Source organism: Myotis myotis, unplaced genomic scaffold (genome assembly GCF_014108235.1).
Source record: "Myotis myotis isolate mMyoMyo1 unplaced genomic scaffold, mMyoMyo1.p scaffold_m19_p_3, whole genome shotgun sequence".
In the NCBI taxonomy this organism is placed as follows: Eukaryota; Metazoa; Chordata; class Mammalia; order Chiroptera; family Vespertilionidae; genus Myotis; species Myotis myotis.
In genome coordinates, this window is record NW_023416335.1 from 38,148,366 (window position 1) to 38,167,656 (window position 19,291).

The 19,291-nt window shown below is 40.1% G+C and overlaps 1 protein-coding gene across 19 annotated transcripts in view; it reads left to right on the forward strand.

Annotated features, from left to right (window-relative positions):
- DOCK9 (dedicator of cytokinesis 9) overlaps positions 1-19,291 on the forward strand; it is a 262,250-nt gene that overhangs the window by 53,516 nt on the left and 189,443 nt on the right. For 10 of the 19 annotated variants that reach the window (XM_036301865.1, XM_036301867.1, XM_036301872.1 and 7 more), the window contains exon 1: positions 17,127-17,462. The exons of 5 other annotated variants lie outside the window; for them this stretch is intronic. In XM_036301865.1, the coding sequence (XP_036157758.1) occupies positions 17,301-17,462 (162 nt within the window). In that variant the 5' untranslated portion in view covers positions 17,127-17,300. Of the gene's footprint in view, positions 1-17,126; positions 17,463-19,291 lie in introns of those variants that run through there. 4 more of the 19 variants (XM_036301870.1, XM_036301877.1, XM_036301879.1 and 1 more) reach the window with 2 other exon arrangements.

The following is a 19,291-nucleotide window of genomic DNA, read 5'->3' on the forward strand; positions in this document are numbered from 1 at the left end:
CCTCACCTGCTGTGGAAGTGAGCAAATTGTGCTCTGAGTAGAAAATGAAGGAGACCCTTCATACAGAGACTTTATGCTTTACATGAACATCTTTGCTGCTTTAGAAGTTTTGTTGGAGGTCTGGGATAATAAAAGTGACACCTGGCTACTTACTGAGGATATTCTTTGATGCCCTCTGGCTCTGGGGTGTAAACCTCCCCTTTCAGTTGGTGAAAGGACATAGCCCCAATCTTAGGTTTCTCAAATAGAGGACCAGCTCTGTTTAAATGAACTAATGTAACTAAATAAAGACCTGGAAGTTCATGTTCTCCCTCAGAATTTTACATGTATAAAAACTTTATAACTTTTGGTGTTGTTATCCTCACCTCAGGATACTTTTTCCATTGATTTTTAGGGAGTGGAAGGGAGGGGGAGAGAGAGAGACACATTTATTGGTTGCCTCCCTCACTGGTCCCAACAGGGGCTGGGGATTAAGCCTACAACTAAGGTACATGCCCTTGACCAGGAATTGAACCTGGGACCTGTCAGTCCGCAGGCCAACGCTCTATCCCAGCGATGGTGAACCTTTTGAGCTCGGCGTGTCAGCATTTTGAAAAACCCTAACTTAACTCTGGTGCCGTGTCACATATAGAAATTTTTTGATATTTGCAACCATAGTAAAACAAAGACTTATATTTTTGATATTTATTTTATATATTTAAATGCCATTTAACAAACAAAAAAAACAACCAAAAAAATGAGTTCACGTGTCACCTATGACATGCGTGTCATAGGTTCGCCCTCACTGCTCTATCCACTGAGGAAAACCGGCCAGGGCTAAAAACTTTAAAATTTTTAACCCCTCCTTGTGTAATCATCGTGATTGTTAACGGGATTTGTGACATGCAGGAAAGAGCAGGGACTTAGGAGCCAGGGAGCCCTGGTTCATATCTCACATACCAGGCGGTTGGTCAAGTTAGTTAGCTGAGCCTCGGTCTTGTCGTCTGTAATGGGATTGATTAGGTGACCCATGTCTCGTTACTAGTTCCTAGATAACAGTTAAAGAGATATCTCTTAAATTCAGCATGTATTTCCCTTAGGCACAGTGTTACCTATTTGGATTTTATTACAGAAAATAATTTTATACCATAAAATTACCAAAGATTATTTTTTAAAAGTCACAATAAATACTTGCTTTTTAAAACATTAATTACAAAAAACAAAATATTTTTTATAAAATCTATTTTATCAATGTATTCCTTTTTGAGATATTTTACATGGATTTTGGGGGGAGTTGTCTTAAAATATGAATGTAAAATGTGAATAAAATATGAACTTTGGATATATTATATGGACATTTTTCATCATCTAGGAATCAACAAATGAGTTCAAAATCTGAGCCATTCATTAAAAAAGTATTTGCCTGTCTGAATGATTTCTCTAGTGAAGCAAGTGTTTCCACCTTTAGAGATCCCTTGCTTTTACATTGTAATGGTATCTGAGTTCAAGTTTATTTTCAAAGTCAAGCACAATTTCAGTGATAACAACATTTGATGCCTATGGACAGTCAGTCTTCCTGTTTTGTAATGAGGCATCATCAATCTGTCTTCCTTGTCAACCTCACTGTCATTGGTAAGAGGCATTCCTAAGGGGCAAAAAAGCCTGTCCTTTCAAATGAGAGAATTTTCTCAACTTTAAAACAGTATCTTCCTCTTTATTGACATTAGCTAGATCTGAATGCTGGTGTTATCCCATTTGTTATGTTTTGAAGCAATCAAACCATCTTTCATTCAAGCTGGGCATTTCTTTAATGCCTCATTCCAGACCTGTTCTTAAGCACTTGAAAGAAAGACATTTCATTTACTGAAAGTGTTTAGTTTTAAGCATGCTGTATTTATCACATGAAATTATATGAATATCCAGACACAAACATTTCATTTTACTTACCAGTGCATTGTGGTTTCTTATCATGATTTATTTCATTTGCCTCTGACACTAGCTTTTCTTCAAATGTTTTTTCTATTCTTTTGTTTCACAGCTTTATGGAGGAATAATTTACATATCATAAAATTCACTCTAAAATTTAAATGTACAATTCAGTGAGTTTTAGTCAATTTGCAGACCTGTGCAATCATCACAGTGATCTAAATTTAGAACATTTCAATCTCCTCCAAAAGAAATCTCATGTCTATTTGCATTTACTCTTGGTTCCCATCCACAGCTCCAGGCAACCAATAATCCACTTTCTCTCTCTATAGATTTGCCTTTTTTGAATATTTTATGTAAGTGGAATAAGTAAGTGTGTAGCCTTGTGTCTGGCTCCTTTCGTTTAGCTTAATATTTTTGAGGTTCATCAATGATGTAGCATGTATCAGTACTTTACTCCCTTTTATTGCAAAATAGTAATCCATTGCATTGTCCAGAACAGGGGTGAGGAACCTTTTCTCTGCCAGGGGCCATTTGGATATTTATAACACCATTCGTGGGCCATACAAAATTATCAACTTAAAAATTAGCGTGCTATATTTGGTCAAACAATTAATTCACCCCGAATGCCTTGGTGGGGCCAGACCAAATGATTTCCTGGGCCTTGTATGGCCTGCAGGCCAGACGTTCCCCAACCCTCATAAATAATGCACATTTTATTTATCTCTTCACCAGTTGATAGACTTACCATGTTTTGGTTTATCATGAATTGCTGGGGTCCAACCCCAACAGGTCCAGGGGTCCCCAAAGGTGTAGACGGAGTCGGCGAAGAAGGAATGACACGGAGACAGCGTTCAGTTGATCAGCAGCCTAGCCAGGATCTCCAGCCAAGTTCTGGTCTGGATCTCCAAGAAAGTTCTGGTTCAGGATCTCCAGCCAGGTTCTGTGTCCATATTCTCTTGCTAGGTTCTCCAGGTTCTCCAGCCAGGTTCTGTAGCCATGTTCTCTTGCTAGGTTCTCCAGCCAGGTTCTGTCCAGGTTCTCCAGCCAGGTTCAGTCACCAGGTTCTAGTCAGGTTCTCTTGCCAATTTCTGTAGTCAGGTTCAGTCCAGGATCTTTTGCCATGTTCTCTCCAGCGAAGTTCTTCTGTCTGTAGGTTCTGTGTTCTAAGCTCTGTATTCTAAGTTCTGTCTCTCTTGGTTCCGTATTCTAAGTTCTGTCTCTTGCTGTCTTATTACATCTGTATTTATACCAGTTGATTCAATCCTATCAATCTCTATTACAAAGGTTAGGGCGTTTCTTATCTCCATTCCAGGGAGTAAAGATTATGTAGCTTAAGCATGATTGTCCTAGTTAAAGTGATTAATTACCCACCTGGCACTAGTTAAGAGGTTTTATTCCCTCCCTAACTTCAGGGGAAAATCCCTACCTGGGGAAACAACCTTTCTCAGAGACCTTGGTTAAAACACATAGTGCCAAGAAGGTGAGCAAACATATTAAGAACAGTATGCCATATATGCCAGGTCCCTTGAAACAGCAAGCATGGACCGGCTCCCAGCAATGAATAATGTTGTTGTGAATATTTTTATACATGTGCTTTCATTTTTCTTGGGTGGATACCTAGAAGTGGGTTTGCTGTGTTATATAGTAACGTTGTTTAACATTTTTAGGCTCTGTTAAACTGTTTCCCAAAGGGGCTCTATGAGCAATGTATGAGGGTTCCAGCTACTCCACATCTTAAAATTTTAGCCATCCTAATAGGTGTGTAGTGGATGTTACTGAAGTTTTAACTTGCATTTCCCTAATGATCTTGAGCATCTTGTTATGTGCTTATTGGCCATTCTTTTTTTTTTTTTTGGCAAACTTTTTATTTTATTTATTTATTTCATTTTTTTTTATTTTTTTTGTTTATAAAATTTTTTTTTTATTGCTTAAAGTAATACAAAGGGTATTACATATGTGTCCATTCCCCCCCCCCCCCACACCCTAGACAGTCCCCTAGCCTCCCCTGTCCCCCAGTGTCTTATGTTCATTGGTTATGCTTATATGCATGCATACAAGTCCTTTGGTTGATCTCTTACCTCCCTACCTACTGTCCCCCAACCCTCCCCGGCCTTCCCGCTGCAGTTTGACAATCTGTTTGAGGCAGCTCTGCCTCTGTATCTATTATTGTTCAAAAGTTTATAATGGTCTCTATTATCCATGAATGAGTGAGATCATGTGGTATTTTTCCTTCATTGACTGGCTTATTTCACTTAGCATAATGCTCTCCAGTTCCATTCATGCCGTTGCAAATGGTAAGAGCTCCTTCCTTTTTAGAGCAGCATAGTATTCCATCGTGTAGATGTACCACAGTTTTCTAATCCATTCATCTACTGATGGGCACTTAGGCTGTTTCCAGATCTTAGCTATGGTGAATTGTGCTGCTATGAACATAGGGGTGCATATATCCTTTCTGATTGGTGTTTCTGGTTTCTTGGGATATATTCCTAGAAGAGGGATCACAGGGTCAAATGGGAGTTCCATTTTCAGTTTTTTGAGGAACTCCATACTGTCTTCCATAGTGGCTGCACCAGTCTGCATTCCCACCAGCAGTGCACAAGTGTTCCTTTTTCTCCACATCCTCTCCAGCACTTGTCGTTTGTTGATTTGTTGATGATAGCCAGTCTGACAGGTGTGAGATGATACCTCATTGTTGTTTTGATTTGCATCTCTCGGATGATTAGTGACTTTGAGCATGTTTTCATATGTCTCTTGGCTTTCTGAATGTCCTCTTTTGAAAGGTGTCTATTTAGATCCTTTGCCCATTTTTTGATTGGATTGTTTATCTTCCTTTTGTTAAGTTGTATGAGTTCCCTATAAATTTTTGGAGATTAGGCCCTTATCAGGTATGACATTGGCAAATAAGTTTTCCCACACAGTGGGTTTTCTCATTGTTTTGTTGATGGTTTCTTTTGCTGTGCAGAAGCTTTTTATTTTGATGTAGTCCCATTTGTTCATTTTCTCTTTAGTTTCAAGTGCCCTAGGAGCTGTATCAGTGAAGAAATTGCTTCGGCATATGTCTGAGATTTTGTTGCCTTTGGATTCTTGTAGAATTTTTATGGTTTCCTGTCGTACATTTAAGTCCTTTATCCATTTTGAGTTTATTTTTGTGTATGGTGTAAGTTGGTGGTCTAGTTTCATTTTCTTGCATATATCTGTCCAATTTTCCCAACACCATTTATTGAAGAGACTATCTTGGCTCCATTGTATGTTCTTGCCTCCTTTGTCAAATATTAATTGAGCATATTGGTTCGGGTCGATTTCTGGGCTCTCTATTGTATTCCATTGATCTATATGCCTATTCTTGTGCCAGTACCAGGCAGTTTTGAGAACAGTGGCTTTGTAATACATCTTGATATCTTGTATTGAGATCCCACCTACTTTGTTTTTTTTTCAGGATTGCTGCAGCTATTCGGGGTCTTTTTTTATTCCAGATGAATTTTTGGAGAGTTCGTTCTAGATCTATGAAGTGGCCATTCTTATTATGTGGTGATCTTAGTCTTTTGGAACTGTTTAGAACCTTGTATAGCAGTCAGGTTCCAGCCAGGAAACTGAAATCACGCCACTTATTTTAATAGAGAGAATTAAATATAAAGAGTTGGTATTAGGTATGAATTTAAATAGGGAACTGAAAAGATAAGAAGAGAACATTAACATGTTATAGAAGCAGTAGCTGCAGGAAGCAGCCAGCAGCCCTGGGGCTGGCTGGACTGAGGGATGAGATTGTGTAATTAAATCTTAGAAACTTAGAGGAGGGGCCCCACGGAGCTGAAACGCAGACCTCTGAGGAGTGTGAGGAGTGGATGCTGGGTGGCTGGTGATGGTGTTTCTGAGGGGTGCAGGGAGGATGGTTTTGTAAGTGCTGGAAAAACTGCAAGCCTGATTCAGATGCTGCACAGGAAGGCTCTGCTACTGCCAGGGTGAAGGATCTTGCTGGGTGAAATGAGGAACCAAAGCCGGAGGAAGCAGGCACCAACGAGCAAGCTCCTCCTCCTGCCTCAGCCTCTCCGTCTCCCTTTGGCGCCCTTGTGGGGAGCCTAAGCGGAGAGCCAGCTGGTAACACAGTGTGGTTGTCAGAGTGCCGGACCTAACCAGCATCACAGAACTGAGTGTGTAAAGGGTGGGGTTGGAGCGGGGGGGAGGGGGGACAATGGCTTAATAACTGGCACGGTCCTCCCCTTTGACTACTCAGCATGCAGACCTACCTTCCACACATATTTGAACTTCCATGGAACAACAATGACTATGGTTCAGCCTAACAGAAGACAGATACTCTTCATGCAAAGGAAGGTGTTCTCACTGCTGACTCCCCAAAACAAGGAGTCACAGTCTCATTAGTTATTGTAGCCATCTTGAAATAGACACACATTATTCATCTCTGGGCTTGTTAATTAATCCTTAAATTCAGTTGCAGTGTTGCATGGATATATGCTACCCAAAGTCTAAATCATAGAGTTAAATTTCAACAACAATGTTTGTGTAAAATAATATAAGAGGAAGGAGAAGAAATTGGTGTGTGTGTGTGCGCGCGCACGCACACACACACACGTACTTGATGTTTATGTCTTTATCCTCCTATTACTCATGACTCATTTCCTTTACCTCAGGCAGGACCTCGACTGATTAGCTTTCTTCACCTGAAGGGCTGAATTTTCAGTGGTCCTGCCTTTCTTGGGATTGCTTGAACTTTTATTATCTGGGATAGAGCACTAACTGATGCTCTGAAGAATCCACCCTCAATTCTAGCCATAGTCCTTCCTGACCCTTTTGGAAGCAACAACCCTACTTCCTGTTACTCCAGCTGGTAGAGTATCCTCTTCATTTGCCTCTTGGTTCAGTGGTTTGAGGAAGTGAGCATGGCCTGGTGACAGTCTCACCTTTGGATTCACTGTACAAATGTTGTCTCCCTTTAAAGGGACCATTCTTCCCTTTAAAACCGGGCCTCCATACCAGCAAGGACTGGAAACAAAAGTTCTTTGAATGTGTTATTAGGGTGGTGGGAGAGGAGCCACTCCTCTTCTGCCCCTTGATTCAAAGTCAATATCTTCTGACTTTGGGAGAGGCAACTGATTCAAAGCATATACCATATTGTATGAAATAGAACTCCATCCTTTCAGAATGTTGTCTTACAGCTGTTGTCTTTAGTACACCATTCCTGTCTTCTGTTGGGCCAGCTGCTTGTAGGTAATGAGATATGTGGCGAGAACGGTGAATTCCAAGTGTTGACAGAGTTTACTTAGTAACTGGCACATGTATTGTTTTCCAAACTGTAGGCCATGAACCACAGCGGTCCTGAGAACAGTTCAGTGGGCTGTGACCAGCTCCCTTCCTCCCTCCCTTCTTTCCTTCCGTTCAATGAACTAGAGTAGACAGGAGAGGCTGGAGTAGAAAATAAAATAGTGTAACCAGTAAGGGTACATATTTTGGGGGAAATACTCTTCTACAGATTTACTGTATCGTGACTTAAAATTAGTTTCTTCATATAATTCATGGTGACAATACTTTGAAAGCTACTGGTCTAAGGAGGTATTTGAAGTTGTGGGTTACTCATCTCCAATCCCCAGGGTTTATCAGTCCCACTCCCCTGATGTTATGTGGGTTTCAGTCTTTCCGTGGGCCCACACACAAGCATGGGTTTCTGTGGAAATCTTGTGTACTTGAAACGACGTCAGAGAAGAGCAAACATGAGTGAGATCACCTATAAAACTTCACTTTTAGAGTTGTTCAGAAGAGACCATGTGGCTGAATTCTTTGTTCAGTGTCAGGCATGTAGCAGGAATTAGGTCCATGTGACACTGTTGAAAATGTGCCTAGCACTATTTAAGTAATGTTTTTCTTAAAATTTACAATACAATTGATATTCAAAGTATAAATCTTCTAGAATGACCTAAATAGAGAAAGTTCTGTGTTTTGAATAAAATTTCAGATCCTCTGTTAATAATTTCTTTCCACCCCTCCTCTGACTTTTTCTACAAAAAAAAATTTTTTTTGAGAGCGTTGTGGTTAAAGCAGAGATGGAAATTTTGTGGGAAAAGATCTGCAAAATTAATTCCTTAGAATGAATTGGGATAGAATACTCAGCTCTCAGGCCCAGATCTTGTCTAAAAAAATGAATGAGTCAAAGTTATTGACCAGACAAAAGGTTTCCCTTAAGTGCTCTGTAAATATAAAGCAGAATCACTGGCCCTGGTTGAAGAAATCATCTTACACTCTCTTCTGTACGCCCTTTCACATATACAGTGCCGGGAATGCTTTTGGAAATTCACTGTATCGGAAGTTGGTATGTTGTGGAGAGATCATTGTGTTGAGGATAGAGTGCCTTCAGGAGAAAGTCAGTGTTTTATAGGTGCGCCCCTGATATGGCCTATCGGTTTCTTAAACAGCTTTGTCAAGATATGATTCAGATATTATACAATTTACCTGTTTAAAGTGTGCAATCCAGTGGTTTTCAGTATTTCACAGTTGTGCATTCATCACTATAATCAACATTTCTATTAGCCATCAAAGAACCCTGTACTCCTTAGCTGTCACTGCCCAATTCCACCCTACTTAGTGCCCTAGCCATAGGCAACCACTAATCTGTCTTCTGTCTCCATAGATCTGCTTATACGGGACATTTTATATCAAGAGAATCATATAATACGTGGTCATTTGTGACTGACTTCTTTCATTTCACGTTTTCAAGGTTCATCCATGTTGTAGCATGTATCAATACTTCATTTCTTTTATTTCTGAATAATAATTCCATTATATGGATATACCACATTTTGTTTAATTATTCATCAGTTAATGGGCATTTGGGTTTCTACTTTTTTGGCCATTATGAATAATACTGTTAAGAACATTCATGTACAAATTTTTGTATGGACAAAAATTTCAACTCTCTTGGGTGTATAGCTAGGAGTGGAATTGCTTTATCATATGGTAACTCTATGTTTAACCATCTGAGGAGCATCAATAAGACTGTTCTTCAAAATAAACCCCTATTTTACACCCCCACCAGGTGTATACGAATGATCCATTTCTTCACATCCACAGCAACACTTACTGTCTATCTTTTTTATCTTAGCCATCCGAGGAGATACGAAGTGCTATCTCATCCTTTTGATTTGCATTTCTCCAGTGCTTTTCATTTGCTTCTTGGCCATTTGTATATCTTCTTTGGGTCCTGTCTGTTTTTAGTTGGCATGGACGGATGGCAATGTCTGTAATCTGTCCGATTCTTATATGGAGAGTGGTTTCCCCAAATCGTTTCCCACTTCTCTGACCTAGTGAAATCTACTTATGCATCAGGGAATGTTTGGGTGAAGTAACCATCCTTTTAAAACACAGTTATAGTAAAGCCATAGGCTGTTTATAAAGAGAATCTTACAATCGTTCTGAACTTGTGTTGTTGTAAAAAGAAATGAAAACTTGGTAAAGAGTCAGGGAGAGAAGGGAGTCTTGTGAGCCTCCATAAGTGGGGACATGTGATACATCTAGTTCCTTCTGACCTGACTGGAAGCCTGGACAAAGGAGTACATAATTTATTTTGTGTCTTTTCACTGTGCTTTTTTTTTTTTTTTAAACCATAAGGATATTTTTAAAGATTGCATTTTCCCTCCTCTGTTTTTTGGAGAGGTAACTACTGTAGGTAACTACTGTAGTATCTATATCTTACTACTTTTTCATTCATCTAATTGAAAATTTGACTATATTGTAATAGTTTTTAAACTGGCAAACTAAATTTCATGTTTATGCTTTCCTTTTTATTTATTTCCTTTCCTTCTCCACATGGAGATGATATTTCTCTACTGACACAATGAGAGGAAAAAATTTAAAATGCTAAAAGGTAATATACAAGTTCTTGAGGTATAGAATTTGAATATCAGTCTCTCTTCACGTGAAAGAACATTTTTCCTGCAGCCTTAACTCCATATTTGAAGCACATAAACCATTTCATGGGTGCATTTGCACATGAATTATGCTGTGTACCTCTTCTATTGTTTAAAGACAGTGTACCTTGTTGCTAAGTGATCTTTTCAGATGTGTCTTCCTAAAATAGAATTTCCTTGAAGAGGCTGGCGGAGGCCAAGAAGAGGTCATTGTGAGCTCTGATTTCATTATGCTTTTGTGAGCTTGCTCAGCTTCCTTGCTTTTTCACTTAGTGTCTTGTTTTCCGTTGGACATAGGCGCTAACAGTATTCATTTCGATCTCTGTGCCATCAGCTCCCTGCACTCTGCTCCTCCCCTACAGATGGTTGTACGGAATGTAAAGCTTTGCAGATAGGTGGCCTCTTTGGGTAACTCCTCATATTTGACATAGAATCAGCAGTTATGGATTTATTGTTTTCTCTTCAAAGAACTGAGCTCCCTCAGAAACCGTGATTTTGTTTCATGACCTCTCATAACAGTAATTGAAGTTCTGACATTCCCTGCAGCTGAGGGATAAATTGGATAAATGCTGTTGGTTTGTTCATTTTATAGCTCCAATGAAAGAAGTGGAAGTTGCCTATGAATCAGGAATTTAAATCTCAGCTATCTTTTTTCTGTGATGGTACACAGTTCAAAGGTGTTGTTGTTTTTTTAAACAAGTGCATTACCAGGCAGAATGATGAAATACTTATTAGTTATAATTATGTAAACTATAGCACATAAGTTAATCTAATATAAATATTAGAAATAGTTATGAGGAAAATAAATATTATGAAGCCAATTCCTTGGGCTAATCTGCCCTTTATGAGGGGTAGGGGGAGAGAAAGGGAGAAAAGACTAGTTACTCTCCTGGTTTTCTGTTATTTTACATCACTTGTTCCTGGGAGTCATAGTAAAGCTGTGCCCAGTAAGTGGATTTCCTCCCTCCCTCCCTCCCTCCCTCCCTCCCTCCCTCCCTCCCTCCCTCCCTCCCTCCCCTCTCTCCCTCCCTTCCTCCCTTCCTCCCTTCCCTCCTTCCCTCCCTCCCTCCCTTCCCTCCTTCCCTCCCTCTTTTCTTTTCTTTTCTTTTCTTTTCTTTTCTTTTCTTTTCTTTCTTTTTTTCTTTCTTTCTTTCTGTTGTTATTGTGGTAAGATTTACATTACATGAAATTTATAATTTATATCGTTCAGTGGTGTTAAGTAACTTTACACTTTTTTCATCTTCTGAAACAATCTCTATATCTATTAAAAACAACTCCCTATTTTCATTTCTCCCTCCTTCCAGGCCCTGGTAACCACCCTTCTACTTTTTTTTCTCTGTGAACTTATCTATTGTAGGTAACATGTAAATAGACTTATATAGTATCTGTTCTTTTGTGACTGGCTTATTCACTTAGCATAATGTCCTGAAAAGTTTATCCATGTGGTAGCATGTATCAAAGTGTCCTTCCTTTTCAAGGCTGAATGATATCCATTGTATGTAGATACCACATTCTGTTTATCTACTCATCTTTCGATGGACATTGAAGTTGTGTCCTTTTTGGCTATTGTGAATAATGCTGTTGTGATCATGGGTACAAATATCTTTCAAAACTCCGCTTTCCATTCTTTTGGGTACCTACCCAGAAGTGGACTTGGTGGATCACGTGGTAATTCTCTGTTTAATTTGTGAGGAATCACCAAACTCCGCTGCACCATTTACATTCCTACCAGTAAGTAAGGTGGTTTTCCTAACCCGAACTTTTCTTCCCTTAGGAGAGCTGTTTTATTTTAAAAGCTTTTAACTTGGTCTAATGCCAAAAAAAGGGAAGGATTCTCCTTACTTTTGTAAGACTGAGCACCTCGGGAAGACCACCCCCCCTCAGTTCTGTGCAGCCCACTTTGTTGCTGCCACTCCCTTTACTTGGTCTCACCCAGTGCTCGTGCCAGGCGTCAGAGCACCCCACAGGGGCTGGTTGCCTCCCTGTATTCCAGCACCAACATGGAGACACCTGTGTAACTTTGCGTTCTCTACTTTTGAGAACATTTAACTACCACTGTGTTAGCAGTAGACCTGACTTCAGTATTTTATGTGCTCATGACTTTAGAGATATGCTTTTTAGCAAAGTTAAATTGCTTCACTACAGGGGTAGACGGGGATACAAACTTTAGCTCTCCTAGGGGTCTAAGACTCCTGTCTGTACCAAAGTCCTCTAGGGCTACCCGTCATCTCTGTTCACTTAGAGATGCCACTGGCCCTGGCATTTCAAAGTGTTTTGAGGTGGGGATGATAAATGATGGATACATTTAGATATGCATAAGTCTATCCATCCTATTCCCCTCATCAAAATTTGAGGTTTATATTCTTGAAATACACAATGATAGAAGAGTTCCCCTTTTCCTTATCTTTTTAAACGTCCTTATTTAATAATACTTCCTTAATTTCCCTTATTAAAAAATACATTCTAATGATCATTGCTGAAAGCTCTACTTCTTCATCATCTTAACTCCCTCCCCCACTAATACAGCATTTCCCTGTTTTAACCATTTTTATCAATAGAAGTATTTTGTAGTTTGACTTTATTAGATCTGAAATTCTCATATCCTTGAATTATGCCACTCTTTACTCTTAATGTTAAGGAAGAAAAATATTTAATTCAAGTTAAAAGGGGGAAGGGAGACCAACATTTATTGAGCATGTGGTATATTAGTATACTAGGCCCTATGTTAGACACTTTACTTACTTTTGATTATACTGGTTGAATATAAAATGGATAGGGTATTGACAGGCCACCTTACATCAGGTATTTTTATTCAGCAGAATTCACTACATTAATATATAAAATATGTACTGTCAGGGGTGAGAATAAGCTGTTCATATGGACTGGCCATCATCGTAGGACTTAAATAGAATAAGTGACATGTTAGATTGAGTTCTACACCAGCTCTATTCATTTGGGTTTTGTGAGTGTGGCTATATCATGTGTGATGTACTATCTTAACGTGAGGTCTTCATTTCAGCCACTGCAGAACGGACAGAATTTCACTTCCATCCTGGCTTCCTAAGGTAGGACCCAAGGTCTAACCTAGACAGAAGACATATCTGTTTGAGATACAATATTACTTTTCGTTTGTAGTTCTAGATTTTTAGGGGTCGCGTCAGATTCGTTTTTACCCACATTATCCTGGGAGAGTAGTCAGCAAATTTACCAAACGAGTCTGACCCTTAGTTGATATTTAAAACAGAAAGACATTGGCAGAGGAAGAGCTGAAGATGGGAGCATCTCTAGGCAAACACGCCTTGTGGGGGCTCAGAGCTTCAGACCTATTTGCTAAGGTCTCTGTGACTAAATGGCTGAGGTGTGCTGCAACCACTGAGTGGGCCGGCAAATCTTACCCTCGACTTATTCTTTGTACAGGCTTTCTGGTGGTCTGTACAGCAAGGGGCCATTATGCCTGGTCTAAAATGCGTGCCCCCAAGGCAGGCACCTCCCATGTTACTTGCTGAGTGTATCCCTGAGAAAGTGGGGCCAAATCAACACTCAGAGATTGTTAAATTCATTAAGCAAAGAGGCCGTTTTGAGTTACTCAGTAAATCCTTTGTGAAGTAGAAAACAATAGCTACATACATGTTTATAGCAATTTTTGGTTGAATTCTTGCCCGTTATCTATCATATTTGAACTTGACAATCTTATGAGGTGGGTAGAGTAGATTTCCCCCCACCCCCCCTACCATTTTTAATAACAGCTTTATTCACTGTTGGGGCCACCACAGAAACTGGATAGATCTAGTCCCAACATTTTCTTTGGATGTTGAGACTAATGATACCACACAGACACACACCCCCTGTCCAAAAGTTTGTTACTCATGCAATGAAACTCTCTTGGAAGAGCAGGGATGTTCCCAAGCAGGTCCTAAAATGGCTTAAAAGAGCAGGGAAAGGAGACTGGCTTGGGGGTTTCGTGGTGGTGAGGGGTGAGGCTGGGTGAGTGGTTTGACTTTCCTGCTGGCACTACAGGAGGGAAGCACCTGGAACTTCCTCTCAGCGTGCGCAGATGTGGGACAGAGGGGAAGAGAGAGGGAGCGACATAAAAGCTCTCAGCAGTGAAACACCAAAAATGGAGTCAGGTTTTTATTACATTCACACACCATAACATTCACCTTTTATTTTTTTTAATTTCTTTTTTATTTTTATTTTTTCTTTATTGATTAAGGTATTACATATGTGTCCTTATGCCCCCCATTGCGCCCCCCCCCCCCACTCATGCCCTTACCCCCCTGGTGTCTGTGTCCGTTGGTTAGGTTTATATGATGCATACAAGTCCTTTGGTTGATCTCTCCCCCTTACCCCCACCCTCCCCTACCTTCCCTCTGAGGTTTGATGGTCTGATTGATGCTTCTCTGTCTCTGGATCTGTTTTTGTTCATCAATTTATGTTGTTCATTATATTCCATAAATAAGTGAGATCACCTTTTAAAAGTGTTCAATCCAGTGGTTTTTAGTATATTCATAGACTACATATTGTGTATAGATAATGTAGATGTTAGAAACACTGTCTAATTTCTGAACATTTTCATTATTCCTGAAAGAAACTCTGTATCCATTAGCAGCCAGCCCTTATTTCCTCCTCCCTCAGTTGCTGGAAACCACTAATCTATTTATAATCTCTGGATTTGCCGGTTGAGGACATTTCATTGAAATAGAAGCGTATAATACGAGTTCATTTGTGACTGGCTTCTTTCACTAAGCATGACATTTTTCATATTCATCCATATTGTAACATGTATCAGCACTTTATTCCCTTTAATGGCTGAATAATATTCCATTGTGTGGCTGTACTAGTTTGTCATACTACAAGATGGTTGAGTTGGACCATCTGAGAGTGTGTGGTGATGGGAGCATTAGGAGAGGAAGACATGGGCTTGGATCTCATAAGGGAGTGAAGGGGGGACATCAAGTCTTGGGAGTTGTATAAATTAAAGATAATATTTAAAGATGTGAGAGTAAACGTGATCTCTAAATTGAAATATGTGCTTTGTAGGGGACTGAACTGGTTGTCAATAGATAGCATTCATCCGTTCCTGTCCCCTGATGGAATTCATGCTCATTATCATTTTAGACCAATCTAAGATCATTCTGATGCAGAAAAATCAGCAAAACCAAACACACATTTTGAGTGATTTATTTTGTCATGCTCCTATTAGCATGAAACCCACTTTTTGGCCTTGTTGAATCCTTTGCTCTAAATAGTTTCTGATGTTTTTCTTGCCCACAAATTTTGTTGGTTTGAAAATGATTAGTATTTAAAATTGGTACAGTTGCTGAAATACTTATTAATGCATCTCTAGGAAACATTTCCTTTTCCTCTGAATGATTGTTAGAAAATTGTTCCATCCTGTCCCATTGTTTTAAATATTAACGTAGAGCTTTTAAAGTAAATCAGATATATACCAATAGCTTCAAATTTGCTTGGTTATCATTTATACTGCTCTGTAAGTTCAAACATAATCTTTTGCATCTCAGATAATGTTCCCTAGCTTTTACACCCAGGATGTGTAAAATGGGTAATAATAATACATTAAGTTTTTAATTTCTAGGTACCATCTTTATTTATATTCAATGAACTATTGTAAATGGGTTCTCTTGTAATATAGAAGGTAGGTTAATTGGTGAATTTTCTGAATTTCCAAAACAGACAATTTACCCTATGTGTTTAGTGTTTTATAGTCTCTAGTGTTCAGTTTCTGTGTAGATGTGTTTCCATATATTTATATGCCAGCATTGTGATGTTGCATGAAGATTATATCTTCTGATATTAGGTCTTGGGTGTAATCTTGAACACTGTTGCTCTGTATAACAGAGTTACCATTCTGAAGCAGAACATTCTAGGTAACATATAATTCCTCTGTTTTTTTCATGTGGCCATTATCTCTACTCCTTTGATCTCCTGTGGCTATTAGATTTTTGCATAAAAATGCAGGAGATAGACAAAGCCTAGATCTTTGCTTATCTGTGGAGCCTAATCGGTAACCAGCCATAGGAAACACATTTGGGGGTTATGTGACCGCCTGCATGGTGTTTTCAAAAGAGCTGCTTTGACTACATTCCACAGGTTTCTGTTACTGACCGTAGGTACTCAGTCATTCCAATCCACTCTAACTTCGAAATCTATAGATAGAAAATGAGAAACCCTCATTGCCTTATAAAATAAGGAAGGCTATTAGAATAGCTCTTAAAAGAGCAATCACTTCTTTCCAGATGCATGGCATAGGTGGAAGGGGTTGACCTGTGTCTTTTTACGTACTTCTCCCTTCATTTTTTAGAAGGAAAATGGCAAGAGTCAACCTAGTATTTATTAATGACAAGCTTCTCTAATTAGCCATCCCCAAAGATATACATAAGGTTGTATGTCAGTGAGTTCAGTCTGCAGTGGAAGCATCTGGGTTACTGATGCACAACAATTATAACCTTGTTGTCTGTGGGACTTGAGTGTGTATTTACCATTGCATACTGAGGTGTGCTGCTTCAGAAAGAAGGACCAGGTAACCCTGTATCCATGTTCTCATTTGCATACTCTTTATCCATGTTCTCATTTGCATACTCTTTATCCATGTTCTCATCTGCATCTTTGGGCACCAGAGATGGGAGAATCCTTTTAAGCAGTGTAAACTTGCTAGCCCTCTCTCCAGCAAAGAGTAGAAGTGGACAGAAGTCAAGATCGACACAGCAGTTTTGTATTCCCTTGTGGTTTGCTGTCAGCAAGCTATTACCCACACAGGCAAATGGTTGTTTGAAGTGGGCTTACACATGTTTCCATAGCAGCAGTCATCTTAGTGATTTCACTCGTTTTTGGACTCCCCCCCCCGCACCCCCCCCCCCCCCCCGGCTTTTGCTTCTCTGTTCCTTGCTGATGCAGGATTAAACAAACAGCATATTTAGGTCAAGGAAAGAGATCTTTGCTAATATAGATGCTGGGCTAAGCATTCTGGGAGTGTGATTTCTTGCGGCAGATGAACATTCTTTGTGCCTTCCAGCGGTATCTGCAGCAGAGTGGCTGTCTGGTCCCATCTTTTTCATTTTGGGCAGGTTCTGAGGTTCAGAACAACCCGAGCAAATCACAGGAGCCGGCAGTTTCCCAGGAACCACATGCAAATCTGCTTATTTGCTTTTTGGTATTAACAGTGAAGCAATCCACTGGAAAAAGCGATACTTTAAAGATTTTGGTGCATCTGAGGTGTGTCATCTTGCGTTTGCACCACCCCTCCTGTTTTACACTCGGAGCCTGGATTTTTTTTTTTTTTGCCAGGCTGTTGGGCAGGAGGAGATTCTAGTGCTACAGCTCGGAGCTTCCCTTCTGTTCCGGTGCCGGCAGCTGCCTGTCATGAAGACGGTACAGTGGGAGCCTGCTCTGAAGAGCCAAGGAAGATGATGTGGAAATGGAGTAGAGACTGCTAGAAATCTGAGCATCCACACCTCGGGGATGGGTTGCACTACTAGTGTGATTCTGTTTAAAGGCATCCGCACCGTTTTTGAAAGAAACTGTGCTTATATGTGCAAACAGCCAGGAGAGAATAATGCCCTTGAATATACAGCATACAATTGGACAAAAGAAGATTCAGAACTATTGATTTCCTACTGTCTGGTAAATGCTGTTTTGCTTAATTTATAAGTAGTTTGGTAGTATTAAAAAAAAAACCTAGTCTTTACTTGTAAAGCAACTATATTTATTTCTATATATGTATAGTTTGTGTGGTATTAATGGGTCATTAGTGGCCTTCAGTGTAAATGAGGAGGTGCCCATTGGTATGTGTGAGAATGTTAGGTATTAAAGCTAAAGGCACACAGAGAAAAGCTGGAGTCAGATATTTGATTGCAGAACAGTTTTCTAAGTTAGCATTATGAGCTTACATGATCTTGGTACCGTCCCAGAAATAATACTTGGTAAAGTGTATATTTAGGGCATTAGATATTGAACCCTCTTCAAATGGTAGAGAATTGTTCAGTCCCTTTACATCTTAATCTTCTACTTGGCCAGGTTTTTCTTACTAATGGCTTGAGGTTAGTTCTTTGATTCGGGGGAGTCATTCAAGGGGAGCTAGAAAGAAACTGTAATGGGTGTAAGACAAATATAGCTTTATTATTTTACATCCAACTATATATATACTATTTTTGGATGCAATGTTTTACTCCCTTTACAATGCTCAAGAAGGTGTCAGGTCACAGATGGGTGTGCCTCGCTACCGCCTTCCAACAAATTCCAGGCTCATGAGGAAGCTACATATGGCTCTCCTCCTCCCTCAGGATGCCTTGCCATTTTTCCTTCTGTTCTTATCACAGTTTTTGTCAAAATGAGTAAGAATAGAACATGTGAGAGTTGCTGTGGGTGAGTCTAGCCAGCAGTTACTCAGTATGGTGAGGGCGAGGTGTGCCGAAACCCCAAACCTTTCCTGGTTATTGGGCTGCCCTCTGAGATTGAAAGGGAGTGCTGGTGTGCCGTATGACTCTCGGGATCAGATTGGGTCGCCCCAGCCTTGCAGGGCCCCCTACGAGGGTGTGTTTTGTGGAGGGGCTTATGTGACTTGAGCTCTCTAAATACTTGGGAGGAAGAAAAGGATCACATCACTGGAGCATCAGATGCATTTTGGAAAGCAGTGTTATGTGTGGGTATGGGATTTAAGTGGTGCTGTATTAACTATTAAATATTTTAAACCCTAATGTATTTAGGAATGGGCTTTTGAGAATAACTGGGATCAGAAATGAGAAGGACTAGCTCATTACAGTCTGTCCCATTAGTGTGATCCATAACCATGACAGCCTTGGGATGGCTTGACTAGCGATGGCAACGCCTCTCCCACTAGCGTCTGCTCCCTCCGGCCACGCTAACTTGTCTTTAGTTAACCCACCTTTGAGAGACGGCTTGTTTTTCTTTTTGTTTTACTGCACGAGGAAACAGTAACCTTTCGGGGGCTTTGTTGGTGCTCTGGACTGGATTTGGGGACATTGCTCCTGTGTGTTTGGGTCAGATGCTCTCTGCCCACTGCCCTCGCCTGCATCAGCAGGTCGGGAAAGCTGTATGAGCATTCGTACATGTGAAAGATGCACCCTCGGAACTGGTCTCCCTGCTTCTGGCCTTGACCCTATGACCTCTTTTCCACGTGGCAGACAGTGGCCTTCCTTTGAAAAGGAAAGTCAGATGGTTTTCTCTCTGCTCAGATCAGATCCAGCATCCTTACAGTGGCCTCGAGGTCTGTCCCCAGCATGCCTTCCTCCTCCTCCTCCACCTCCTCCTCCTGCTCTTCATTTACTTCTCACTCTCTCCTCATTCCTCACTTTGCTCCAGCCTTTGAGGCTGCCTTGTTGTTCTCTCCTGGGACACTTCTACCCAAGGGTTCACTCTTTTTTTTAATTTTATTTTTTCTTATTGAATTTATTGAGGTTACATTGGTTAATAAAATATATAGGTTTCAGGTG